Source organism: Denticeps clupeoides, chromosome 13 (assembly GCF_900700375.1).
Source record: "Denticeps clupeoides chromosome 13, fDenClu1.1, whole genome shotgun sequence".
Taxonomy (NCBI): Eukaryota; Metazoa; Chordata; class Actinopteri; order Clupeiformes; family Denticipitidae; genus Denticeps; species Denticeps clupeoides.
This window is the reverse complement of record NC_041719.1, coordinates 14099424-14118089: the sequence shown is the minus strand read 5'-3', so window position 1 is coordinate 14118089 and position 18666 is coordinate 14099424. Positions and strand designations below refer to the sequence as shown.

Here is an 18666-nt window from a genome sequence, read left to right as displayed (position 1 = left end):
GGGAAAGGGACATTTTTCACATGTAAGATTGCAAAAGAATTAGTTCAATGTTGTGTGGAACAGCCTGTACTAGGGGTGTTAGAAAATATCGATACAGCAATATATCGCGATATTTAACGTGGTGGTATTGTATCAATACAGGGACATCAAATATCAATATTTTTGTGTACAAATTTAGTCCACCGGGTGGTGCTGTCGAGTTCAGCAGAAAAGAGGATCAGCATGCGTCTACAACCTCCACTCCTGTAGATGGCGCTGTACAGTTGGGTACTTTGATTTACTGCCTGGCATTTCAGTGAAATCGCAAAACATGACAGACCGATTACAGCGTTCTGTATATCAGCTTTGTTCTTACATTTTCAGTGAACTGTAGAATATTGCAGTTTTTGTACAGTATCACAATGCGGGATATAGTCGCATCATGTGTAAAGTAAAGTGTAAAGTGAAGTGATTGTCACACGTGATACACAGCAGCATAGCACACGGTGCACACAGTGAAATTTGTCCTCTGCATTTAACCCATCAACCTGAGTGAGCAGTGGGCAGCCATGACAGGCGCCCGGGGAGCAGTGTGTGGGGACGGTGCTTTGCTCAGTGGCACCTCAGTGGCACCTTGGCAGATCGGGATTCGAACCAGCAACCTTCTGATTACAGGGGCCACTTCCTTAACCGCTAGGCCATGCATCGTGATATGCATCATAACGACCCCTAGCCTGTGATCTGTATTTCACTCTCAGAACCGAATTTTTTCTATTTTTTTTTACTAAAATATTAGTCACAAATTGGAGGTTTCTTTTTCTTCAAAACACTTCATTTGAGTGGAAACAAAAAGATTAAACTTTTAACCCTAACCTAGATTTTCAAGGAAAAGCAAACTGCTGTTGTTTTCCCGCCATTTCTTAAACTAGCATCTTTTAGAAAGAAATTTGGATTTTTGAGGTAAATGAAATAAAAACTCCCGCTCACATCTTGCACTACAAGTTTTCATTCTGGGCCGCTGTTGCGGTTTATTTTTCATTTTTCAAGAAAGCGGCCGGTAGGCGCCGGAGTGCGACGGCGCATACGTGAGCGCCAGGCGGCAGGTCATTAAACCCAGACGGGGCTGAGCACTCAGAAATGAGCAGCGTGGCTCCGACGCCGCCCGAGAGACACACAAATCCTCTCCGGGCTCGGGTAAATCTACCCCTGCTGCCTGTTAATCCCCATCACAAAGGTGGTTACTGATGTGTGCGAGGCTTAGGAGCGAGCTGTAAGATAATATTTACATCACAACCGAGCGTGCCACGCAAATAACAGCGAGCAGCGGCAACCGCGTGCTAAATCGGCGGGTTTCACTGCACTGACCGTAACCTGGGAGGCTTCTGCTCTTCTCCTGCCGTCAAGATGGCTGTCCTGCCTTATACCCACTCTCCCCCAAAAAACTGCAAATTGCCCTCCGAATTGCAGTGTCACTTGTTTGGGATGCTTTTTGTGAAGCCAGGTCCAGTCAAGGAAGGACAACAGTGGTCTCCCACTTTCAAATTCAACTCATCACAGTACCTTGGGACGGGAGGCCGAGGGGGGGAAAAAAGTGCATTTTTAATTTCCCCGCTTTTCAAAGACAACAAACACAAATGGGCACCAGGCTGCAAAGCTGTTGTTCTGCATAATCCCTCTCTGTCTTTTCTTTTTTTTTTTACGCTGTGATTTGAGGTGTCAATCTGTCATCTTGGGAGGAATGAGGCTGACAGCATAGCAGGCACCTTCTCAATGAGGAAGTCAAGCCAGTCTGGGGCTAATGAACCCCCGTAGCCTCTAAAACCCTGTAGTGATTTCCTTAAGTGTCTTTGGCAAGAGGCTTAAAGACTGTTTATAAAGTAAAAGACAAAAAAAAAAAAAAAAGATTTGCAACACTGCAAATTTGCAAACTTCAGGCGCTAGATAGTTTTATATATTTTTTTACTATTTGCACATGTCTTTCATACATAAATAAACTGCCAACAGTACTACAAAGGCACTTACAACACCTCAGCTATTTGATTCCTGTATTCATTCAGCCCCATTTGGATTCAATTTACTTTGAAGTCTAATGATCGGTGTTATTGCCCTTTACGATGGAGCGTGAAAGCAGCAAACGGGAAATGAATTCAGAAGATGAATTCACCTTCTGCATCCAGTTGGTAAATGAAAAAAAAATAGCACAGATATTCACAGTACAATAGACCAAAAAAAAGTTGCGATCGGATTGGAGATCAGAGAGTTGTATAATAACCCTGATTTGTCCTGATCGCTTAAAGCTTTCAGCACAGGACTCGTAAGCAAGATGAATTGTTCCGTGAGTTTGCGCTGCCCTGTTGTGCCGGTATGAGCGTAAACAAATACTGCTTCCTCTGGCTCCGATCGGCCCCCGAACACTCAAGGGTGTTGACATAGTTCAACCGCTTGCAGAGCCGACCGAAGCCCCGTCTCCAGTTTCCTGTCATCATCAATCAGTGTTTTGTTCACTGTTTTGCGATGACCAATGCTGCAATAAAAACTGTGCAGGCTTCACATCAGGTGAGGTCCAGGGGCGTCGGCCCGCCTGCCGTCACCTGTTCGGGACACGTGGGACGGCTTCTCCATGAAATGATGTGGTTGTGGCCCTTTTGCACGCAGGGCCGGCTGCTGGCTATGCTTTATAAAATGTGAGCGAGGGCTGGAAAACTGGCCTAATTGCCCCACACGGCTGACAGGAGTATTCCTGTTTTGAGGTTTATTGTGTGAGAATGGCGCGGGGAAGAGGTAACACAGTTTTATAAAGATTCAGATGGAGAAGGACAGATGCATAGATCACTGTAATTATTTTTTATTAAACCCACTTCTGTGGCAGGGCAGTCCACAAATTAAGCAAATACTGCCATCTACGGGCAAAAAGTGTGGAACAATATATGCCATTCAGAAAATTCCCATCCAATCCGAGATTCAAATGGTATAATTAACTTATTAATGAACCAATAGAAATAAAACACTTATTTCATTCTAAAGACTTATTTTACATAACCCTATTAAAAAGATCACTCATTCATTAGACACAGTAATATTTTAAATAAAGTAATACAATTCTGAATGGAAAAATATTTTAAAATGTTTTAATTGTACCAATTTGTCACTGTTTCTTAGAAAAATTGTACTAGTTGGTATAGATGAAAAAATTAATTATATATACATGTGTGTGTGTGTGTGTGTGTGTGTGTGTGTGTGTGTGTGTGTGTGTGTATATATATATATATATATATATATATATATATATATATATATATATATATATATTCCCATTATCTAAAGTTATAATGTTTAGTTTACAGAAATATTTGTCTGCCAACTCTAGGTCCTGTCCGGCAGCTCGGAGCCAAGACCTTTAAAGTGTCATTTGAGGCCACATCTGGTGTCACAGGGGGGGAAATGGCCGTCGCGATGGAGAAGCAAACAGCAGAAGATCAAACAGAGCATCTGAGAGCACCATGAAAAAGCAGCCTGTTTGTTTATGCTTGCTGGTGCAGATCATTTCCATTCATTCCCTGAGAAGAAAAGGGAAGTCTGGCTTGTGTTGCTTTCAGGGAAGGACAGCTAAACTCATCTTGAAACAATCGGGGGAGCGGGAGAGGGGAGGGCCTGACCACTGTGGGGGGCTTGCTGTCACCGTCCCAACAAACAGTCTGACCGGCACGCCTGACCCAACACAGACTCATTAGCTGCCATTCACTTTGTGCGCCCCCGCCAAAATACAGACACGGGCACCCAAACAGCCGAGGGGAAGCAACTCTGTGACAATTTAAAAAAAAAAAAAACCCCTAATAACTGCTGAACATCACGCCCTGCCTAAATCAGCCACACTTCAGCCACAGATCATGTGATCGCCCTGTGATGCATTCGCCTTTTCAAACATTACCAAACCCCTGGGCCTGAGGAGGCACAGCCCTGAAGAAGCACCGAGGTCCCGCAGACGGGTACTTCCTAACAAGCGACTCAGTCTGTCTGATAGAGAGAGAGAGAGAGAGAGAGAGAGAGAGAGAGAGTGTAGCAGCCAATGAGCTGCTGCCCCATAGCCCACCTTCCAGGACTTTAATTATTCCTCTAGCTGGCAAACACTTGTTTCTTTTATTTAGCCAACCAGCTGTATTCCTCCCCACCCGCCACCCCTTTAACAAAATCCACAAACAAGAAGTAAACGGAGATTTAATGAGGCCGAACACTGCGAGCGGTCCACCAGCCGGTTCGGCTCAGAGGGGAAAGACGCGAGAGAAATTTCTTTCTTTTTTTTTTTTTTTTTTTTTTTTTTAAAGATGAACTAATAAAAACAATAAATATTCTCCCAGTCAGGTTCCAGCAGGATAGACATGGCGAATCATTTAAAGGGGCAGTTTGCATGTATATTCTTTCTCTCACTCGCTATGCGCCCTGAATCTCTCCCTGTCGCCAGCTTTTGCATTATTCGTCATGCCAGCTTAACAACTCCAGTGTGACCAGCTCCTGAAAAGGGCTTCAAGGGGTGCAAGAGGCAAAAAAAAAAGAGAATTTATAAAAAAAAAAAAAAAGGAGAATTTATCAAAAAAAAATTTTTTAAAAAGAACCCAAAGGCCATGATATCAGTGCTCTGCAACGCTGTATTTAACTAATGGGCTGGGGCCTTGTTCTGGACGCTCCATCCTGACCTGTCTGGTCTTCAGCCTTCCCAGCAACAACCTGTCTAATCAGTAGGCAGCGCAGCAATTAGCATGCCACCAGCAGCCCTCGAGCCGACGACATTCAGATGATGCCCAGGCGAGGTAATGAAAGTGAGGTTTCTACGGTTACACCGTTTTGCTGGCGTTTTCTCCCCGCGCCTACGCCACAGCGGTGTTTTGAATGTCAATAGGAGGCAAAACCGGTGTTGAAAACCCCAGCAAATTAAGATAAGGATCGCACAAAGGCTGTCTCTCTCTCCCTCAGCTCGACAACAATGTGTCCCGTCTCACGGCTGTGGTCTGAGGCGTATCGGCTCTCCTCCCCTCTCTTCTCTTTCAGTCGATAGAGGGATGCCACACCATTATTACTGCCAATATCAAACACTCTTTTCTCTCGAGTGCCTCTTTTTTTCTCAGCTTTACCTCGTACGAAATACACACAGGTTTTTCACCTCGTTTACATCACATCCAAAAGAAACTTGCAAAGTATAAGTAGATGAAATGGCTTCCTTGGTATGTAAAAATGATCATATTCGACAAGTTTCTTGAGTTCTTTTCCTTTATTTTTTTTTTTATTTGCAAATTTATAAAAAAAAAAAAGATACCATCAACCACAGGGTTAACCCAACATGCTGGGAATTTATTTGGTCTGAAGTCTCATTTCCTTGTTGAGTTAGTGGGCCGGCGTCGGCAGCCGCGCCGTCTGGCAGCTCACGGGGGGACGCGAGCGAGCGGCAGCATCAGAGGCGGCGGCTGCTACCACAGAGTCCCGCTAATCTGCAGTGACACAAATACGGTAACCTGAGATATTGGGGCTCCGGAGTCGAAATGTTAAGTTGGTGCGTGGGCTCAGGTCTGAAAAATGCTGTTCATAAGAAAGAGGGGGGAGAGAGAAGGGCGGGAGAAATAAAAATGTAAAAAAATGAAATAAATGAAAATGCTTTTTAAAAAAAATGATCACTGTAATCTTCTGAGATCTGTTTATATTTTCAGTATATTTATATGAGTATTTTTAATTTTTTTTTTAATTTAAAAGCAGGCTTTGTTGGACAGGCTGAAGAGTTAAAGGGGGTGGAGGGGCATTTGGAAATGTCTCCTGACTAATCACTTGAATTCGGAAATAAATGATTGCTGCCTTAAATGTAGCGTGAAAAAGAAACTGTTTTTTTATTTATTTATTTTTCTTTTTTTTCCTGAAAAGGGACTTGCAGGGATGTTAATTGATGAGAGTTATGGCGGCTGCTAGTAGCACTGAGGGGATCATTACCAGTCGACTGGAACAACCGCATCTACGGCTGTTTGCATTCCCTCCAATACGGGGAGGGAGGGGGGACGAGAACTGCTGGAGCAAAGGTTCCGCCTTGGAGACCCAGTCGCAAAATGTGATTTTTTTTTTTTAGATATAGAAAAAATAATAACAGCCTGAATAGTGAGATTTGAGACATTGTGCCTCAGAATTACCTGGTAAAACAATAAGTCCTGTGAAAGTTTATCTTTGGTAGGCACTACGGTTCTACCAGAGGCGGCTCACATCGTGAAGTCAATCTGCGGGAGGTGAGAGGGAAAGGAGGAAAGGGAAAAGGAAAAGCCCAGCACTTTGGGTTAGCTAAAGGATTTAGGTCATGCTTTAACTGGCTGACATCAGAACGGGCTGGATGGAAAACATGGTCTGGATCTTGGTGAGTCTGGATCCACCCTTCACCCTCCTCCCCTTCAGATCCCAAACACAAAAAAAACAGAAAGAGGGGGGAAAAAATCATGGCAACATTCCTGGGCCGGTTGGCCGGTGAACCTGCAGTTGTGACCTACATTTGTGTGAGCACACACACACACACACACACACACACACACACACTTCAGCAGGTGGTTTTCCCAGCAGTGGTCACCGTGCTTTTTTTTCTGAGGGGGGTCTTGAGAAATAATCTACCTTTCCTCAAGTCCATGAAACCGACTATTCAGGTCCTCCTGTTGCAATCTGTGAAGTGGCGGTGGCGCCTGGCACCAAGGACGTTATGGAGCCCGCCCACCTCAAGCCCTACATAGGGAGAAGGATGTCTCTGGTGTACTCCCGCGCTCTGCCTCCGTAATTCACCGTGCAGCCCGAGACGAGCGCTCCTCGGGCAGATGAGCTTCCCGCGTTTGGCAGCAGGCTCTTAATATCGCTGCCGAAACTGCCGGTGCCTCGTCAGGCGCGCCATCATTATACTTTCAGATTTGACGTACGTGCCACAAAATTTTGGGGAAAATACATGTCTATTCACACGTTACATTTCCTACCGACTGCCAAAATCATGCAGGAATGTCTTTTTTTTTTTTTTGTTACATCCAGGTAACGTGGAGGTGGGTTATGTAGGTTCATGTATCTGTTTGCTTCGTTGGGGTTTTTTGGTGCATTCATTCATGTTTATTTACCTCTAAGAGCCAAGGCTTCAGCTTGCGATCGAGAATGATGTCGAAGCCGAGCACCTCGAAGCACACGCTGTCGCTCCCTGGTGGCTGACCAGGGCGGCACATCCGGTAGGCATGCAGGACATGTGGCTCCGCAACGATAAGGGTCTTCACCACTAGCTCCTGAGAGGAAGAAAACAACAACAACAAAAAAAGAGATCAGTCAAACCGCTAGACACAAAACTGCTGTTTGTGTGTGTGTGTGTGTGTGTGTGTGTCAGCCCAGCCTGTTTCAACAGTGAATAATACAAGGACATTAGACACCGTTGTGCCTAATGGGACGCAGACGAGTAAATCTGTCACCCGGAAGGCGCGGGCATGCACCACGTAAGCGCGTGGTTCAGGCCAAAAAGGAATAAATGGTCTGGAATCATCGGCGCTGTCTTATCTTCCAAGACGCAGGCCGCGGCCTCACCCCCCCTCAGAGAACGCCGGCAGTTTTGGGGGGCGTTCGCAACGCTGCGCTGGAGCCCGGGGATGTGGCCGGGGCCCAGACGCTAGTTCATCTGCTGCAGGCTCCATCTGCAGAGTGGCCCGGCAGGAACACCTTGGATTCTGCTTGTGATGGACCAGCCAGCAGCGCCGTGACAGTATATGTCTATATGTACAGAAGCCCCCACCCAGTTCCGATGGGCCAGTTGTGAGAGGATCGTGGAGCAGCAGGCCGGGTGTGGTGAGGAGAGGGAAAGGAGGGCTGAAAATGAAGCTGTGATGGAAGGGAGGGAAGTAAAACTGGAGAGAGAGGCTCGTCAGCGGATCAACAGCAAGCCAAACCAATTTGAAGGCGAGATCTGTGCGAGGAAAGAGGTCAGGCGGATACAGTCCGAGAGCAACCAGGGATCTGCAGGGGCTACTGGGAAGAGGAGTGGAGTAGAGGAGAAAATAATCACAGTAATCTGAGAGGAAGGGAGATGGACGGTTAAATGTGTGGAGAAGCCAAAGGCCTCGTCTTCTGGGGAGTTCAGGGGGTGGCATCTGACGCCGAACTATTAGGTATCTTGTTGGATGTTGTCAGGTTCTTCTTGAGGCATCAGTGTGTAACACAGACATGCTTGACACTAGTCAAAACACAGCATGAGAGAAGACGTCAGTGGAAAAAAAAAGAGAAGAGTATGATAGCAAAATAAAGGATGTAAAGGGAGGACAGACAACAGGGACAATAATAGAAAGGAGTAAAAACTGAAATAACTCTTGTTCATAATTAGAAAAGACCACCCTGTCAAAACAGCATTAAGATGTGTTACTTAATACAGTGTGGATAAGTAATAAATAACTATTCATTTGCTACTAATAGTTTATAATTGTGAATATGTTATTCTTGTCATTCTTATATTTGTTGATGTTGCTGTTGCTAATATTTAGATTTTTACTATATTTAGTTTATGTTTGTTGACTATAATACTATTATTACTATTTTTGAAAGAATATTCAACCATTGCTTTAGAGAAATTGTTAATATGTCTGTGTGTGTGTATGTGTGTGTATGCATGTGCATGTGAGATCCCAGCAAGGAAAGCCAATGTACTTGATTCTTTTTAACGGCAGTGGTGGCCTAGTGGTTAACAAAGCGGCCCCCATGATCAGAAGGATTCCGATCCACCAAGGTGCCACTGAGGTGCCAATGAGCAAAGTACCGTCCTCATACACTGCTCCCCGGGTTAAAAGCAGAGGACACATTTTGTTGTGTGCACGTGAGCTGTGCTGCAGTGTCTCACAATGACAATCACTTCACTTTCACTATCTTTTTAAATCCATCTAGTGAAGAAATGTCTGCATGTAAAATATATTTTGTTGTCTATCATCCCTCAGGAAAAATGTTTAACAAAGCTCAGACAAAAAGCAACTTGCCGACACGTCTCCCCAAAATTTGGCCACATCATAGTCATTTGTGCGGAGGAACTCGGTGAACCAGCCAATGGAGCGCTTGCTGCCCTTGTCCGCTGTCTCATCCCTCTCGAAGTTCTCATTGTGTTTGTTGACAGAGTAGTTAGTCAGATGCATGTACAGTTGATTCTGCAGCAAATAAGAAAACAACGTTTATTAACAGAGACGCCTCGGCTCATCCACTAAAGGTGTATATGATCAATGTTGTATAATGTAAACATAAAACCTTTATGAATTATTGATTTATTTTTACACTGCTGATAAATTCTAGAAGAGCACCCTATGAATCTCTCTGGCACACATCAGTCTCAGATGTCAGACGGAGCCTAAGAGAACAGGACACGTGTGACAGGGCGCGGCAGAGCGCATCCTCCGGGGAGACGGGAGTCCCTTAATATTTGATAAGACATCTGCTGGAGACAGCTGGCTCACCAGGTTGGACTCATTGGGTGCGTGGTACTTCTCGGTGCCCATCCGGACCAGGCCGTCATTGTAAAGGAAGATGCGCAGCGGATCGCAGGAGGTGACTAGGATGTAGATGCGAAGGTCGAACTTGTAGCCCTCCATGAGGAAGGGCTTGTCAAGGTACTCCTGAACGATGAAGTGATCTTGAGCCGGAAGTTTCTCACAGTTCCGGATCAAGGAGATCCTTCAAGGGAAGGAATTTTTTGAGAGAGAGAGAGAGAGAGAGAGAGTTGGGCTATGTTGGTTCACAGGCTTGTTGGTTCACAGTTGACACACTGGAACATTTCAACATCATTTTTAACTGCTGATTTGAAATCTTGTCACTATCACTCAAACGTTAGAATGCACAGGTCACCACCGCACACATCAGGCTGAACACACAAAGAAGCAAAGTTGGGATTTTTTTTTTTTTTTACAAACAACAGGGCCTGCTCTGGGGTGAAACATGCCCTCCTCCACAGGTTAGCTTAATTGGTTACATGCCTTTCTCATTGTATCCTGCATTAAGAGAGCAGAATGTTTAACTGAGACCATAACATCCATACCACAAAGCCCCCACAGCAAGACAAAAAAAAGCTGGCAGCGTTACCCCTTTTTTTCTTGCGTAATACAAAAACACAATGCGCAGCAGTAGCCAGCTTCCCAATTGTTAGTACAACTACGTTTCTTATACAAAGTTGCTATACAAAGTTCTTATTGTTTTTAGTAGTCCTCTTCTTATTATTATTATAGTTGTTGTAGATTTTACAAGGTTAAAATTACACATACTCTTCATCAATGCTAAATGTCCCAATAGATTAAATATTACTTATACTTTGTTTATGTTTTGTTATGTGATTCAAGTAGTATACTAAAAAAAATTATACATACATAATCGCTCTCGTATAATAGGACATAAAAATACTTTGACCTAGTTTTTCTTTTCTTTCCTTGATTCCCCCAAAAATGAAATGGTAAGGATTCCCATGGTTGCAAATAATCTGGAAGGTTCCAGAGGATCTGGATAGGGTTAAAAGTGTTTGTAGCTGTAGCAGTAAATTAGATGACATGATTGATGAGCACTGATGTCAGGTAATCAAAACCAACTCTCGGTGCCTGTTTAATTTGGCACCAGTGGGGATCTTGTATTTAAGCCTGACACTATTTAACAAGCTCCGGTTCAGACACAAACAATAACTTCATTTAGTTTTCAGACGGAAAATAAATTACGGAGGAAGATATAACTTAATTTCCTGCGTCATGCTGCGCATTTCTCAAATTTAATCTCTTGCATCCTCCTCCAACCGGCCGAGCAAAACTCATCATCTTTCACTTTCTTAATATATTGTAATAATTCAGGCTTGGACAACTTTATTTTTTTCTTTTTTTAATAAATACCATCTTACTGTAACAAAGGACCATAATGTTGTTGGACTGCACAAACTACTGAAAGTGAGAAGTGAGTAAAATTATCCTGTTTCAACAGTTCCATCTTTTGGTGGAAAATAGAATTACAAGCATTTACTAATAAAAATCTATATTAATATTTCATATTGACTAATTGCCACTCAAGCCACTTATATGGAATATCTAGAACTTTTATTTTACTTTTATTTTTAATTTAATTGAAATACAAAATCTTGAAATTAATATTTGCTTCTTCAGAGATGTTAATAAAATAAATAAACTGTTAAAATTACTGTTATTATTATAAAAATGTATTTCATTTACACTCTACCATCTTTTCAATTTATTTTCCACTACAATACTACTTCTGAATTCATTGATTCATTTAGGCATTTATGAAAACTGAACAAATTTTCCTCAAATATCTGATTATTTTAATGAATCCGGCAGCACTTTATTATTATCTTTACATTCATTAAGACATCTACCCTTTTTGCTATTATTGGTATTTCTGGCTTGGGCATATTTATACTAGAAAGACTCATGAGCCCCAGCATACATTACTTTTCTCGCCAACTCCAGCATGCCCGCTCTCCTTTTCAGTAAGTAGCTGAGGCCATCACACAAAAGTGAAATATTTCCTGACTTCAGGCCTGACGGTGTTGCAGTGTGACCTGCCCGCCAGTTGCTTTAGGAATGAGTGAGAGAATAGTAACAGAAAACAGCAAGCGCAGGGTAGCGTGCTCTATTTATAGTCTGGCCAGGTCTCCATGGCACTGGATAAGGTGACTCAATAATCACATGCAGGACCTTCGGGGAATGGACTGCCTGCGAGTGCTGCCCTTGCAGTGGATTTATGGAAGGGGAGAATGAAAATGAGGTCTGTTATAGGAATCGTTTTAGTCTCGCGCCAGAATTACTCAATTTGGGCCGCGTGGTGGCTTATGCCCCCATCTCTCACGGCGCCGACGCCGCGCAGTCACTCACCGCCAAAGCACTGCAGGGGCCGCGGCCTCCCTGCTCATGACCTACCCATGACCCATGGCTCCGTTGGCTGGCTTGACAATGAATGTCTTCTGCTTGCGCTTGCGCCGCAGCTCCTTAACGTAGTTCTGGAACTGCGTGTATTCAGCGGGGAAGATCCAGGTTTTGGGGCTGAAATTGTACTCTTGAGGCTGGTTTTTAATCATTCTAGACACGGAGGGGAAAAGAACATGAGCAAAAGGACCCCGACTCCACATGAGAACTGACATAATTCAATGATCTCAAACAGTTAAAGAGTGGTTAATCTGTCACAAGCTGTTTACGCGTTAAACCGAACATTAATTACTGCACTCCTTTTCTCCCGTTACACTTACTTGCCCATGTTCCGTGCCAAGCAGTCTTTGCGGCAAATTTCACCCATTCCAGGGAAATGGTTAATTCTCTGTGGCAAGGCAAGGGGAAATAATAATGTTGTTAGGACCATTACAGTAGTCACTTAATAAAAAAAAAAAAAAAAAAGCCTAAAGTGAGACTACAATGTTCTGACATTTATGCCCAATTACTGACTCAAAACAAAAGGTGATTGCGGGACCTTTCTTAACCCTTATTTAGTTTACCACTTCATTTTTAATTTAAAATGAAAAAAAGACAATCAATCTCGACTCCAAGGGCCAAGGTAATTGGTTCTGCACCGGAGCCCCTGCAATTGTAAGCAGTGACAGATGAATGAATTGCTTTGAATGCGGGGGAAAACCCAGGGTTTCTGTATTCTTTGACCAAATGAGGCTGAACAGTGCAGTTAATTAGGCTTGTACGAGCTGCGGCTTGACAGCAAACCTTCTGAGTAAATCACGAAAAAAAAATGAAAAGAATGAGAAAAATAGAAAAACACAGGAATAAGCATTTTACAAATTGTGAATAGATTCTGGAGACAGGGGTAATTACGGAAAGGAGACTGGAAAACTCATACAGCTTTACGGAGGCGCATATGGACAAGGGAGTCATAAATGGCAAAATCGATCAAAATATTGACTTTATTCTTTTCTGGCATTCTTGTTGTGATCGCAAGGCTTATGAGGACTCCGCAAGGAGGCAAGAGAATTCACCCACTCAAACATTAAACATCCCCCTAACCTGCTCATTTTCATCTGGCCAAAGTGCTGAATCCACCGAATGAGTGATATAAATGTGGTGAATGTGATTAAATCTGCAAAGAGTCGTGAGAACAATTCCATTTACATGCATAAAACAAGACCTCAAAAATCATCGTATTTTTGAAAGAAGCTAATTATCTCTTCCTCAGTCTCTTGTTCTCTGTCTTGCTCTATATACACGTATATACACACCTACACAAAAAGGGCGATATAAAATCTACTTCTCTTGTATAGTTATTATTTTATTGTTATTTTGTTGCTATCGCTAATTAATATAACAATGAGTTGCCCATGAACATGAGTAGACTATAACATAACACTCCAAATGTTAATTTTGTAAATTGTAAAATCTATCTCACTTAATATGATAAATATCATAAATATCATCAGTTGTATAAATCACAGATTACCCTTTTTCTGCACTTTCTACACATACACCTGTCAGCCCATTTCATCTATTGTTGGTTTGTTCATGTTGATGGCACAAGTTGAAGAATCCTGTGAAGTCTGTCTGTGCATCTGTCCATCTGCCTGTCTGTCTGTCCCCCCACAGAGAGGGACCTGAAGGGTGAAGTAAATCCCTGCTGCGAAAGGCCAATCATCGGGCCTGTTTTCTTTCCTTACGGAACAAAGGCTGCCGTTGAGGCATTCGTCTCGCTTGACTTCCGCACCGGACCCAAGGCTCCTGATCCAGATATCACACAGCAAGTAAGGGCTTAAAGGCATCACACCACAGCCTCCAACTGCTTCACCCCAATAAGCATCAGAAGCGCTCTAAAATCAACAGTCCTCAGAAGGTGAAGAAAAATGTCAGTGTTTCTGTTTTATTCAAAGTATCTGACCTTCATTTCTACAGGACATGATCTTACCTGCACCGCCTTGCAGGTCAGCTCTGACAAGCATCTTTTTTTCATCCCTGATAAATGCACAACTCTTGTGATCTTTTCAGCATCTGGCCTTTTTTGATGGACAGCCAAGATGTGCTGTGCCTGTCCACGGGCTCTGTGCACTCTCACGGCGCTTCAGAACAACCCTTTGCACTCTAAACAATGATTAAAGCTGAAAAATGTATCAGACTAGATCCACTTTTCCTTGGGGGTGAAAATGATGAGGCGTTTATACCGCATGAACGCATGCTTTGGAGAAATGCCATCATACCTGGTAGTTCCTGAGCTCAGCGATTTTCTCATGCTGCACGGCAGAGTCATTCCAGATGAAGTTGGCTGTTTCGTCCTCATCCCGTGTTTTGAGGAAAGCCATTTCGCCAATCACGGTACGAACTGAAAAAACAAGGAGAGCGATTTCAATTGGCAGCTTTAATAACATCATAGGCACACAGCCCTAGCAGCTCCGGTGTCATTTGGTTTAAACCCAACTGTGTTCAACTGTGTTTTAGAGACGGCCTGAATTAATATATGCATAAATTACACTTACACAATCTCACGGATCAAAAGCCAAGGGTAGTATTAGCTATCCGTACAGTGGCTGCACTGCATTAATGTTTTTTCCCCCAAAAAGATCAATTAATGGCCTATAATAAATTCAGATCCCACCAGAATAGGGAGCATGAGAGATAGGTGGCCAACATGTTTAGACATTAATCCAATAACTATTCATTATTCAGCATCTAATGAAAAATTCATATGCCCCAACGAAACAGCATATTAATTATTACTTGAGTACCCCAACCCTAAAAATGCTATACCTAATGTTGTATACTGGAAAACACACACACATATATAAATATATACAAACACGTCAAATCAGCAGCTAAGATTTTAGGTTAAAATGTTAATTAGCCAAATTATTAGCTATATTTTTCTACCTGTTATACCTGTTGCATCATTTAGATTCATTGCTTAATGGTAACATTATCTGGCTCTTTCTTATGACCTACCATGCTTGAGGAAGCATCCCATATTTTATTAAATAAATTACAAATAAACAAAAGCTTCACTGATTCAAGAGCTATGACCTGGGATCCAATCCCAGTATCATTTCACCATTTACTTCTTCTTCCCTGGAGGGTTTACCAACCTCCAGACTGGAGCTTATAGAAAATAGAACCAACCATAAAAAATACATATATACAAAAAACATGCAAATATGTCACTATTGTGGATAACTGACTTTCTTGTCACATGCAGACTATGGCCCACTGAATCATGGATGTCCACATTACCGATTTCATATTTGGTTCCCACAACATTGGCCGTGATGGTTCCTTTCTTTTTCTTGGTGCGAACCTTCCGTTTCACGCCATTCTGATAGGCCAGCGCAGATGGCAAGTTCATGGGGGACTTTTCTTGATCCTCTGCGGGAATCAGGGCACAAGATTAGCAGTGAAAGTTATGGAGGTGCTGGGGAGCTCAGAGATTCAATCTATTATAAACAACAAACAGAGGGAAGCTCATTTGCAAATAAATTGAAAGCAGTTGCAAATTTTTTAAAAAGCGTGTGGTGTTAGTGGCGACCTTCTATTGTCATTCACTGAGTGTTGGCACATGTCTTCTGCTAAGGTTCCAAGTTCCTTTTTTTTCTTTATTTCCTTAATGTCTGTGCCTGTGTGAGGTAATCATCCATGTCAGGCCTGGAGAGCGAGGCTATGCTCACCTCCATCGTTGGGGAGAGAGGGCATCTCACGGGCTGACGGATCAAAGGCCGATGCTGAATTGTCTGCCAGGCTCTCGGGACGTCAGGCAGCACCGCCGCAGATCTACTTTGTCTGCCCTGTCTTCGCAAATGTCGTTATCGCTGTGGCCAGCAGCACAACCATTGGATGCCCTCGTCTGGCTTCTTTTCATGGATGGAGAAGGGGGGTGAGGGGCTCTCCGGAACTATTGTAGCCACAGAGCATGAACCGACTCGGTTAGCGGGGGTCTCTCTGGCATCTGTGGAGAAAAAGTTAAATCTGTTAAAAACACACACACACACACACACTGATGCAACACACTTAAAAGGTGTCGGTCGAGTGAGTGCCTCTCAGACAGTTCACGAAGCTGTCAATCAATCTGGTTCACGCCGCTTCAAAGAAACACCACTGGGAGAGTGCAGCATGTCTCCTGTGATTGTGATTGGACCATGACAGAGGTGCACCCCTGTTTAGCATCTGTAAAGTCTATAATATCATTTGACCGTGGTTCTGGGCTGCTACTAGCTTTTGTTTCTGCCCATCTCCATTTAGTTGCAGACATAAACAGGTTTTTGTGATTGTCTTGTCAGTTTTGTCAGCTTGTCAGCTCTTGTCACTATTTTCCCAATAGCCTTGGGGATCTTCAAGATGTTTTCAGGCGAAATTGAGCTGAGCTTTAGTGTTCTTTTTCCTCAGCAGTGCTTTTCGTCTTGGCCATACAAGCCATTTTTTGGAGTTCTTTGGATGTTGTTGGGGATTTTTTTTGTGACCTTTTGGATGATTTGTGGGGTAATTTTGCTTGGCCGGCCACTCCTGGGAAGGTTAACCACTGTTCAATGTTTTTGTTGTACGATGGGAGATTCCAGGTCCATGACTTTTTATGTGTTGTGAAAGTCCCCCGTTTTATCTCCAAGCTGTGGCCTCCCCCAAACAAGCAAGAAGAATCACCAGTTGGATTCCAGGTCCATAACTTTTCGTGTGATGTGAAGAACCCCACTTTATCGCCAGGTGTCCAAAAGACCACTGTATTCCTGTATCATGGGCATCAAACATCAACATCAACATTGGTCGGTGGCAACCATTTGGGGGGGCTACATGTGCAGTACAAGGAGGAGTTCAGACATAATTTAGCTGCTGGGGCTTCTTCTCCCCTAGCTTCTGGGCTCTGCTCCTCTTCTCCCCCTGCTTCTCTAAGATGCAAGCTCTGTCTCTAGAGTCTCTCTCTACCTCTTATTTATTTCTATTGTGTCATGCCTCTCTATGTCCAGGTTACATCAGAAGAGTTTAAATGCATTGCTAATAAGTGAAGAGATTGTCACATGTGATACACAGCAGCACAACACACGGTGCACACAGTGAAATTTGTCCTCTGCATTTATCCCATCACCCTGAGTGAGCAGTGGGCAGCCATGACAGTGTGTAGTGTGAGGGGACGCAGTATGTGGGGACGGTGCTTTGCTCAGTGGCACAGATTCGAACCGGCAACCTTCTGATTACGGGGCCGCTTCCTTAACCACTAGGCCACCACTGCCCCAATAATAATTAATGGAGTCAGATTAACAAGGTCTACACAATGTCGCCCCTTCATTGCTGGATTTCCTTACATCACCATTAGTGGATAATGGCTCTCAGTGTGGTTCACTATAAATGGCTTTATAACTTTTTCCAGAGTGATGGATCTCAATTATTTTCTTTCTCATTTGTTCCTGAATTTCTTTGGATCTCGGCATGATGTCTAGCTTTTGGGGATCTTTTGGTCTATGTCACTTTGTCAGGCAGGTGTTGTTTGAGTGATTTCTTTATTGAGAAAATGTGTGGCACTAATCAGGCCTGGGTGGGGCTAGATATATTGAACTGTGTGTGTGTGAGATGAACCACTGTTAACTTATGATTTAGCAAGGGGCGGACAGTCACTTTGTCAATTACGGGTCCTCTCCTTACCCACTGAATATTGTGAACAACAATCAGCCTCATGTCAATGAGCACTGCCCAGTACATCTAGTAAGATGAACTTTGCATGATAAACAATTGTAAATCATAGAGTAAAATCATAGAGTCTCTTTTAGGTTGACTTCATGGGAGGAGATTAATCCTACCAGCTCCACCTACCATCTGCCTATTGGTCACCTCCACCTATATAAAGAGACTTTGCATGGTCCCCAGGGTCTGCTAGGCCCTTACTCTTTTGGGAGGTCCCTAGGGTCCACTGAGCTCTGCAAGGAGCTCCGTTGGGGATCTCATTTGTGTGTCTTGTTGCTTTGTGTGATAGACCCTTTGTCGTTAGCCTGTGCTAGCCTGTTAGCTTTATGTGCCCTTTTTTGTTAACTTTTGTGCGTATTTGAGTTTTCCCCGCTGGACCATCCCTTCCTTTAGGCTGTACTGATGTAGGTTAGCTGTCCTGAGTCCGCTTTTTTATAGTACCTGTTAGCACACTGTAAATAAAAGCACTGTTTGTATGCTTTGTTTGGTTGGTTGTGTGTGCGTAACAGTGGACGTCCTCCTCTCCACACCGTTGTCGCGTTTCATAGACCCCTAGACTTAGGAACGTGACACACGCCATCCTCCCGCATGTAGCTGCTGCGTCGTGTTCCCCTCAGGTTCTCAGCAGTTGGTTGGCACCTCTATCATGTCTTCTGAAGTAACACTTGCTGTGCGTTCACTGTTATTTGTCCAGAAGGCACATTTGGTGGTGTGTTGGTGAGTAAATCAGTGCCACTGACAGAATGAGTGAAGCCGTACTCAGATTGGCAGACCCCGAGGAGGAAGAGGAAGGTGGGGAGAGCAGGGGCTCATTATCATAAAGCACTCAAACTAGCCGTGAGAACAGGGACCTGTGTTTTTTTGGTTTTTTTTTTTTTTTTAACCAAAGCAGGTCACCGACTTCTCATCAAGACTTCAGGGAACTATCGGAGTATAGAATGTCACCTTTAGAGAAGTGGGCTCTGACAACTTCCGCAATAATTTTCTTGTCCCGACGTGCATGCTTTCATCAGATCACTTTGCTTTTGTATGTCACTCATGCACAAACTCT

At 43.5% G+C, this 18666-nt stretch overlaps 1 protein-coding gene across 2 annotated transcripts in view; it reads right to left on the bottom strand.

Moving 5' to 3' along the window:
* Positions 1-18666, bottom strand: part of ttll7 (tubulin tyrosine ligase-like family, member 7) — a 47718-nt gene that overhangs the window by 22420 nt on the left and 6632 nt on the right. For both annotated transcript variants that reach the window (XM_028999818.1, XM_028999819.1), the window contains exons 2-9: positions 15617-15894; positions 15186-15317; positions 14162-14283; positions 12224-12291; positions 11898-12056; positions 9447-9663; positions 8979-9143; positions 7095-7253 (exon numbers count right to left, since the gene is read on the bottom strand). In XM_028999818.1, the coding sequence (XP_028855651.1) occupies positions 7095-7253; positions 8979-9143; positions 9447-9663; positions 11898-12056; positions 12224-12291; positions 14162-14283; positions 15186-15317; positions 15617-15641 (1047 nt within the window). In that variant the 5' untranslated portion in view covers positions 15642-15894. The remainder of the gene's footprint in view (positions 1-7094; positions 7254-8978; positions 9144-9446; positions 9664-11897; positions 12057-12223; positions 12292-14161; positions 14284-15185; positions 15318-15616; positions 15895-18666) is intronic.